General features: G+C 39.6%; 1 protein-coding gene across 1 annotated transcript; it reads right to left on the reverse strand.

Moving 5' to 3' along the window:
• Positions 1-3,257: 3,257 nt before the first annotated feature.
• On the reverse strand, positions 3,258-5,121 carry LOC149820615 (expansin-A4-like). The gene is made up of 3 exons (XM_089983069.1): positions 4,917-5,121; positions 4,474-4,786; positions 3,258-3,892 (listed from the first exon to the last, which is right to left on the reverse strand). Exons 1-3 carry the CDS (start codon positions 5,068-5,070, stop codon positions 3,589-3,591), a joined length of 771 nt encoding a protein of 256 aa, XP_089839195.1. The 5' UTR covers positions 5,071-5,121; the 3' UTR covers positions 3,258-3,588.
• Positions 5,122-9,340: the final 4,219 nt, after the last annotated feature.

Below are 9,340 nucleotides of genomic sequence, written 5' to 3' on the forward strand. Positions count from 1 at the left end.
CACAGATGCGCTGGATTTGTCCTGTTTTCAGGTGCTACCCTTCTATGTTTAAATCACTTTTGGTTGATCTCTCGTCAACTTCACCTGTAATTTCAGTTTAATTTGAAGGAGTCAGAGCTGTCTTGGATGTCGTTCATCTTAAAAATGAACGACATTCATCAAAACAGTGATCAAGCTCATTGTGAGCCGTTCATTTTAAACCATTCCGATGCTGTTCAACCGAAACACGAACTTGGATGGGGATCTCATTCGTACAGGTTTTGGATGCCGTTCATCTTGAGATCAATGGCATTGAGCAGTGCTCTGACGGAATACCATCCCGTCTAGTTTAATTATCCTTAAAAAAATGGTATTTATGGAATTGTTGATATACATTTACTTGCCGAATGAAATGCCATATTGGTGTCTTGTATTTTTAAGCATCCCTAAGCAATGAGAGAAGATTAGGTCAGGGGTACCCTTACGGGGGATGCAAATGGGTCGGAACTGAAACAGCTAAATACATTACGGGTTGGATCCAGAACCGCCAAAAATTGCAAAACCTCCATCTTGGATCCGACCCAGTTGCATGCCGAGGTCAAACACCTTTGTTTTCGGCTTTGTTTTGAGTCATTCATTTAGAGCATGAAACATTTTGGAAAAAATTGTGGGGCCTATCTATAAGGTAAGTTATATATGGGATCATTGACCAACCGCATGCAAGTATGGGTGTCAATAGGTTGGGTTTGATTCTTACCAAACCCTAGGGTCGGTGATAAACAAGGAGGTCCGATTAGAATCCAGGTCAAACTCAAAGGGTCCAATTAATATATGGACCCAGGTATGGTTTGTAAAATTTCATACCAGGCCCAGGCCTGACCCCAGTTCCAACTAAGATCCACAATTTTTCAATGTAAAAGACACAGAAAATATATTATTTATCAGGTATAGTCTGGGTCTGGTTCATGTAATCCTTATAGGATCTGGATATAGTTTCTCTTTTAGTCGGCTTGATCGGACCCAGATCCGGACCTGGTACCAGCATCTCAAATAAGATCTGGGTTTGGTCTCATCTGGGTCCGGACCAAACCGGACCCGTTGACACCCCTACATGTAAAGAACCTCTCGTTCATGGATTACTAATAGGGTTGCTTCTGACCTCCTCAGTGCTCATAAATAAGGTTTCCAATAAGTTTTGTGAGAATACAAATCAACTTTTACCTATACTTTTTAGATCTAAGGAATCTCTTAGAATTTGGATGTACTTTTGCATCACCAGTATAATGCAACACCTAGTGGGATAGTGCTTACAATAATTGTAAGGGTGATTGGGAAACTTGGTTAATTTGTGAAGGCAAATTGGAAAACAGTTGCATCAGGAATCATTTTGTAAAAAAATCCCCAGGATTTTCTGGCACATAATGTGGGCTTTTGAGGAATGATTGCACGTTATTTTTTTTTTGTTTTTCTTGGACTTTTATCGCAAAAAAGCATATATGTAAAAAAGAACAAAACCAAATTACATAAAAGTAAAACATACTTTTTTTTTAGAGAAAGAGCCAATATAAACATGAATATTTTTGGCATTTTAAAATAGAACTAAAATATTGTGCTTCTCACTATATTTTCAAAAAAAAAAGTGCTGATATTTGTCATTGTGGTCAAGGTACACAGAAATCATTGATTGGCTATGATCCATGGTTGGTAACTTCGCAATCTAGGCTCTGTTAGATAAAGGACTTAAGTTGGTCTTCTTCATTAAGGTCAGCAGCAGTTGGATGACATGCAAATTTAAGGCATTTAGACCAAGGACTCAAGTTGGTCTTATTCCATGTGGTCCGTGTTGCATCCCAGCAAAGCACATTGCGTGCCTGCTCCATCTGTTTGAAACCTGCCAATGGCAAGAGCCACAACCAGATGGCCTGAGAAAGAGAGACGTGCAGAACTTCTCTCCTGGCACATTTTAACATGTCATAACATGGGGCAGTAAATAGATTGCTTCCATTAGTATGCTTCACGCTTTAACCAAGCAATGAATTATTTAAAAGGTTCTGCTAGTCTATAGGAAGAACAAAGAGAAGGAAAGAAGCCTTTTTTTGAGACTAAGCAGAAGCACAAATAAGTGATCAATTGGAATTGTGACATCAAATCATGTTTGTGGTAGCTACAATTCCATAAACCAATATATATATATATGAGTCACTAGAATAAGAGAACTACCGTGTGAACTGAGCATTTCCAATACCTTTTTTTTTTGCAAATCTGACAATGTAGATGTGCTCAGCATGGTGAATTTGCTAGGAATTAACTGTTGGATAGTGTATTTTGATTAAAAAAATATATTTTTTGGATGCTTCAATATTTATGAAGATTTTGACCTGTTGATTTTAAATCCTTAAAAATATCTTGTTTATACATCATAATTGGATGATTCAAGGCGTGACCCTTATAAAACCAAGCATGTAAATCACATCAGTATAGTTAGATTTAAGGGAAAAAAACAGAAAGTTCATAAAAATCGTAGTCCACACAGTAGTACTCGTATTCTAGTGAATATATATATATATATATATATATATATATATATATATATATATATATATATATATATATATATATATATATATATATATATATCACACAAAAGTTATAAAGTATCTCATGCAATGATGACATCGAGGCAAAATGACAGTAGTAGAATGAAATCTCGGTTTTCTTCAAGGTTCGGCGGTTACACGACAAAGAAAATGTAGAAGATATGGAGAACAGGAAAAAGCAAAGGAAAAAGGTGCCCAGTTGAATACATTGAACTTTAATGCATTTCTAATGCATCTGCTTTAAGGAAATCACTCTCAACAGTTAATTTTGTCTAGAACAGTAAATAGCAAATCAATAGCCTAATTGGCAAGCATATTTGAGAATCAACATTTATTAACTCGTTATTTCCAGACTACAGAGTAACTATGCCTGCCTCTTACTGATAATGACTCTTCTGTATCACTGGGAATGGCCAAGCACATTCTATTGTGGATATGAAGTCCCACCCAATCACATCTTATCTCATTTCCTTTTTTCCAGTTATGGACTATATGGTGAATTCCTTAGCCTTCTTATCTTAAGGTAAAACTTCATTTCGTTCTTGTTTATCTGTGTCCTTTTCTTTGTTCTGCTAAATGTTGTCAGAATCAAATTTACAGTGGGTACCAGTAAACAAAGCAACATTATAGGCTAGGATGGTTAGACCTACTCTAAGGAAATGCCAAAAGAGAATAGCTCTTCATAATAGCATCTTTCACATTACATGAAATCAAGTACATGTATATAGCATAGGTGCCTTACATAAAGAAGGGACCAATTAACTTCACTATTCATACAAACCTCCAATACTTCTCTGCCTCTTGTTACTTCAAAGGGCAGTCAATGCTACAACAACAACAATAACAACAAAAATCATATGCATATATGTATACTGTATAACATAATAAGGCCAAGCGGGTGTTTGGAAAAGCACCTCTGCTTTCATGGCCCTTAATCCTACAACTCCTACCCCACCCATTGTAGATCTACCAAATAAAAGAGAAAATTTATGTGGGTCTAGGCCATCCTTGTCTAGAATTGCCCCCCCTCAAAGGTCTGCCCAAATTGCCAGTTGGCTGGCACCACATTATAGCTGGTGACTGTCCTGCCATCACTGGTGGTGACTTGGAAGGAGAGAGATTGGCCATTTAGGTATCCATTGCTCTGCCAGTTCTGACCCCAGTTCCTTGACATGGGCTGCCAGCCTGTTCTGGACCCTTTGATGGACACTGCATGGACATCCCCTGCACCCCCAACATTGGTGATGAGGACCAAGTTGAAGTAGGAGTGGCCATTGATTGTGAACCTTATTCCACCTTTCTTCACACAAGGGACCCTGTGAATGGCCAACAATGAAAAGCACATGTTAATCCACTTGTTTCCCTTCAATCAAATAAGCATGGTTCTTAACACAAATGCTAATTAAGGATTATGCATAAAAAAATGTCATTTGAGATGGTTTGAAGATGTTGTATGGGGATCTATCAGAGAATTAATAAGAAAGGTTGACATGATCCAAATGGAAGGAATTAAGTAAAAGAGAAAAATAATATATGGGGCGTTTGTTTCAGCTTCTTTCCTGTGAAAGTGGCCATCTTTCATAAGAAAGAGCACCTCTTTGTCACAAATGGAGAAAAAAAAAAACCCTTGTGGGGCCCATTCATTAAATGCAAAATCTTTGTTCTTATGAAAACAGGGTCAAAGTTTCTCCAATGGTGAAGCACTTTCTCCTGTGGGTATCCGGTATCCCTTTAAAAGGGAGGCAGTGAAAAGTGATGTGAAGGATTGTAAGGTGACCAAAGTTGTAGCTCTTAGCAAGAATAGAAAAAGAAGACTCATAAAGCCGAGTTCATGTAGTTGGGATAAGACTTGATGATGAGGTACGTGCCACCGAGGATTTTAAAAAAAAAATCTTACCTTCTAAATGCCACTGGGACAATCCCGGCCCTGTACTGGGCAATTTGCAGGAAAGCAGGCTCGGCCAAGTCAAAGTGCTGCAATGGAGGGTTGCACCACCCACCGTTGTCATTAGACAAGGCAAAGTTGGGCGGGCAGAAGTTGGTCGCCGTCACCATGATCGAACCCGGGAGGCACCACTTGGGGTCGTCATTGCACCTCATCTCATAACAAGACCCGCAGCTCAATCCATCATTGAACAGAGCAGTGCTAAGTGCAGCAGTGAGTGTGCCGTAACCCTGGCTGTATAAGTTGCCGTAACCACAAGCTCCTCCTGCACCAAACATGAAATATTGCACATTAAAAACCAAAGCAATCGCACAACTCATCAACAATTCAATCTTCAAGTTACTAAGGGCTCGACGCCGACGCCTATCGACGACCAACATTCATCTTAAACTTACCCATAGTCCCTGATGCATCACCACCACCATAGAAAGTGGCATGGCCACCCTGCCATCCATAGTCACCGTAAGATCCACTAAGACAAAAGGAAAGCAAGCTCAAGCCAAACAAGAGTAAGAAGGAGGTTGGAGTAGGGGAGCCAAGAGAAGCCATTGTGGGGATTACAGAGAAAGAACTTAAGTTTAGAGATAAGAGAAGTTGAATGAGCTTGGTTGTGCTAAGGGGAAGGAGGGGTCTATTTATATGTAAAAAAGGGAGGTAGTTGAAGGAAAGATGACTTGGATTTTGGATATAAAGGGACACGCAAGGGGCACTCAAATTTTTGCAGGCCAAGTCTTTAGAGACGTATTATAGTTAATATACAAATGAAGTGCACATGCAGATGTTCGGTACAGGCCACCAACAGATAACCATGTGGGGCCTACTGCACATGCATTCTTTTTCAGCTACAAAGTACAGACTCTTGAAACCACAATGGCCCCCATTGCCCACATGAAAATCTTTACAAACGTCACCAAAAGATACTCCAAAGGGACCATCTAGCAAGATGCAACTGTGGTGTCTGAATCACACAAAATGGTCATCCTTCATGGATTTTCATTTCTTGTTTGAGCCACCACATGACTTGTTTTTTTAGTACAAAACAACCCCCCCCCCCCCCCCCCCCAAATACAGCAGTATTTAGGCCTTAATCCAATCCACGAATGACTCTTAAATTGCTTTGTTTAGAGTATAAGGGACCACAAATTGGCAAGACCTAATTAATACTAATGATTAGGGATGGGAAATGAGACCAGCCGCTCGCAGCTCGTCCTGTGTTCGACCCGTGAAGAGCTCATTCAAACTCGTAAAATAGGCTTGGCAAGCCACATAAGAACAATGGGTGTTCAGCTGAGTTCTTGTAAGCTCTTAACTAGTAATAAGTAAATCATTTATATATTTTATATCATAGTATAAATGGTTGAAGTGTTTGGATTGCAAGCACAAGTTTAGAGTTCAAATGCTATATTGCTTATAGCTTTGAAACAGTTTATTTATTTTGCAAACGAGCTAGCTTGAGCCTGCCTAAGTAGATTTAGATTCCAAATTTTGTTATTTTTAATTTTGAAAAATGTATTTTTTAATGAGCCAGCTCAAACTGGGCTCTTTTAAATCAGGCCTGCCCTGAACTTGGGCTCACTCAGCTCGCCACGAGAACAAGCTGATCTTGAACACCCTCAGTTAGTCTGGCTTATTTACTAGCCCTGCTAAAGATCACCTTGTTCTTCTGATCCATATGAAAAATGAAACACTCTACTCGGTAATGTTTTTGGTCAATATGAAAATGAAACCACAATCACCATATAGTCAAAATCTGGAAATAGGCACATGGTAATCTTTTTTTTTTTTTTTGGATAATCCAAGGAATAAAAAACCATCACCAACCGCACCTTGGCTGGCCTCGATCCGTTGGTAAAAAACTTAAGGTCTCCCCTGCCCACCCGTGGGTTTCGAACTTGTGATGTCCTGTCAAATTGGTGACATTCACAAGTCGCCCCTACCAGACGGCGGTTCATGGTAATCTTTGAAAAGCAAAGATTGTTGACTAATATTATTGACCACCTTTTTAATGACCAAACATACATGCCCCATAAATGATGCCCCTGATTAAGGTTCACATGTGGTAGAGCTTTTTTTAGAGGCTGATGATGCATCTTCTGGTCATTTGGGACATGGAAGGATATCTGAACAAGTGATCTGCCAAATCACTTTTGTAAAAGTGATTTGACATCGTCACCGTCCACAATGTACACAAGGACCATGAGGTCGTCTTTGTGGGATGAAGCAATGGATGGTGAAGATGTCAATTCACTTTATTAAACTGATCTGCTCTCGTTTAGCTTGCAAAATGTAAGTTGCTGTTTCCTTCTTGTTACTTGTTAGATAATACATATTTCTTAACTGCATCATTCCAACAACGAAAACAAACAAGAAAATGGCATCCTTAAGGGAGTGTTTGGACACACCCACTTATCCAGATATCCGGGATAAATTGGGATATTGTATCGAGCATCAAAGAGCAATCTTCTTTCCTGTCCTAGTTTTTGGAGGTTGAGGGGGGGTGCATCCAAACACTCTTCAAGGGTAAGTGGGCAATCGTGATTTGTCACCTAACATGAAACAATCACGGTTCGAAACCCACGGGAGTCGTTCCCTTTCAAAAGGTCAAAGCTGGGTGTACTTTTCAGTAGCAGCACCTAAACCAAACCTCAACGGATTTTTACCAACCAGAAGCCTACCAATGTATGCTAAGAGAGAGAGAGAGAGAGAGGTTGGTGTAGGTTGGGAAGGCAGGCACGCCATTAAGTCACATGACACTTGCTGACGTGGATGGAACGTGGTGACGTGTCGGAAAGTGGGTGGCTATTTGGGGGCACACGCAGTGGTTCACATGAAAGGGTGCACCAATTAGTTAGCCGCCTGCTGACGTGGAATGTTACCTTAGTAAACGATGGGTCGATCCTACGTGGCAAGCTGACTGGAGGGGCGATCATGCTTTCCTTGGTCTTCCTCTGATGTCATCAACTGCCGAACCCCATAGGAGAATACCTCTGTTCCATGGATTGACGAAAATGTCCATTTGTTTGGCAAAATTTACGATAAGACCTTCGAACCCACTTGGCCTGGTGGCCCGAAAAAAATAGTTCAGTGCAAGTTTGGAGTATGGTTGGTCCATGTCGTTGGTAGTAATTTGGTCATGTTCGCAAGTCATGGTCGTATGTCAAACTTGACTTGAGCTGGCTCTAGGTCTGAGCTTTGATTTTGATGACCATTATGGGTTTGTAACAAGTTAGGGTTCGAGTCCTCATCCAAAGCCTCAACTTAGCTAGGTCATTGTGTGCTTCATTCAAGCCTAGTCTTATCTTGTCACGAGTTTATGAGCCACATTGTCATATTGTGAAAAGGTAAGGCTAGTGTTGCCAATTTATGAAACAAAGGAGCTTTAATTTAGAAGATCTTGGTTTTTGGTATTATTGGATAGAGCACCACACAAAACAGAGGGAAAAAAAGTGAAAAATGAACTTGTTGGCACACGATACAAAGTAGCAAAGATTGATAACTAGATATCAGCCCCAAAGGGGTTTGGCTTAGTGGGATGGGGGCCTACACCGCAGTGGGTCTAGGTTCAAATCTCATGAGTGTCACCTCATGCATAGGCGTAACGATTTTCTAAGAACAAGGTGCCCACGAAGTTTTATGCTGCTAGGACAGTGACCGTAAGTACAGCAATTAGAGTCAGTGCCTCTAGGTCTCTGTTCTTGAGGGCAGTTTCTCCGTGTAAATATAAAAAAAAAAAAAAACTAGATACGAATGCCCACACGCTTGATTATTAATAGTAAGATGAAGTACCACCCCTGAGAGAGAATACACAATAATATTTTCTTGATTATAATTTCCTAAAGTTGTAGTCTTGTGATTTGTCCCTTTATTTTTACCTACTGTGGATCTTTTTCTAACCAAACAAACGGTCGGGGAAGTAGAAATCTATTTATTTAATTTATTATCTATGGTTGGTGAATACCAACTTTAATAAATATGGTAATATGCCCTACCATGTGCATCATTGTGAATGCACATGGTTCCCCATGTTTTGCGGTCCTTAAATCATGCAATGCCTCTGCATCAATTTTTGGATGTTTATGCTCTCATCCATCAATCACACATGGAGGTGCTAGGATAAGCACCATGCCTGTCTCAAGATGACTCCCCAAGAAATGTAGCATGACTCTGACACCAGTGGATGACATGACATGATGCTAACATCTTATCACCAACCAACTTTGTAATTTGTATCACCAAGTTGGGATTTGAAAGATTTGTGTTTGATTTTACCCCAAGAGATAAATCTTAACTTTCTAAAGTTAGGTTTCTAAGGCTCAAATATTTAAAGTTTTTTTTTTCAGAGTTCATTAAATTGTAAGAATTACATTGTATGAGTATTGTCGAATCAGGGGATGATCTTTCCATGATTTGCATAGTCCCCCTTTTTTCTTTTACTCCAAATTTTGTGTTTTTTTCTCATTACTATTTCTCTGCTTCTTTTTCTTCAAATATTGAGGGTCTAAAGAGATGCTCTTTTTTATTTTTTTTATTCATTTGTGAGTGTTTTGCTCTTGTAGAAGTTAACCAAGCTCTGTTTCTCTTATTCAAAACTTTGCTTCTTCTTTTTTCCTTTTCTTCATGTGACGGTTTTCTTTTACAGTATCTGACATGTAAAGCTGTGTGCAGACATTTTGGTGCTTATGTTCTGTCTCTTAGATTTCGTGATGGCAGCAGCAAGTTGAGTGAGTCTTTTCGAAGTCTCTTTCTTATGGCGTCATAGCTGCCTAGGATCAGTCCTTCAATGGCCAGAAGGCTTTCACATTCCAAAGTTTATCTGAAA

The sequence above is a fragment of the Nuphar pumila genome, chromosome 12, assembly GCF_984573655.1.
Source record: "Nuphar pumila chromosome 12, dmNupPumi1.hap1.1, whole genome shotgun sequence".
Taxonomy (NCBI): domain Eukaryota; kingdom Viridiplantae; phylum Streptophyta; class Magnoliopsida; order Nymphaeales; family Nymphaeaceae; genus Nuphar; species Nuphar pumila.

What these genes read in the sequence shown, in the direction of transcription:
- LOC149820615 (XM_089983069.1), bottom strand. Translation starts at nt 5,070, where the DNA reads ATGGCTTCTCTTGGCTCCCCTACTCCAACCTCCTTCTTACTCTTGTTT. An exon ending in TGATGCATCAGGGACTATGG is followed by an intron (nt 4,787 to 4,916) that starts GTAAGTTTAAGA and finishes TGTTTGGTGCAG; the next exon opens with GAGGAGCTTGTGGTTACGGC. An exon ending in GTCCCAGTGGCATTTAGAAG is followed by an intron (nt 3,893 to 4,473) that starts GTAAGATTTTTT and finishes GGCCATTCACAG; the next exon opens with GGTCCCTTGTGTGAAGAAAG.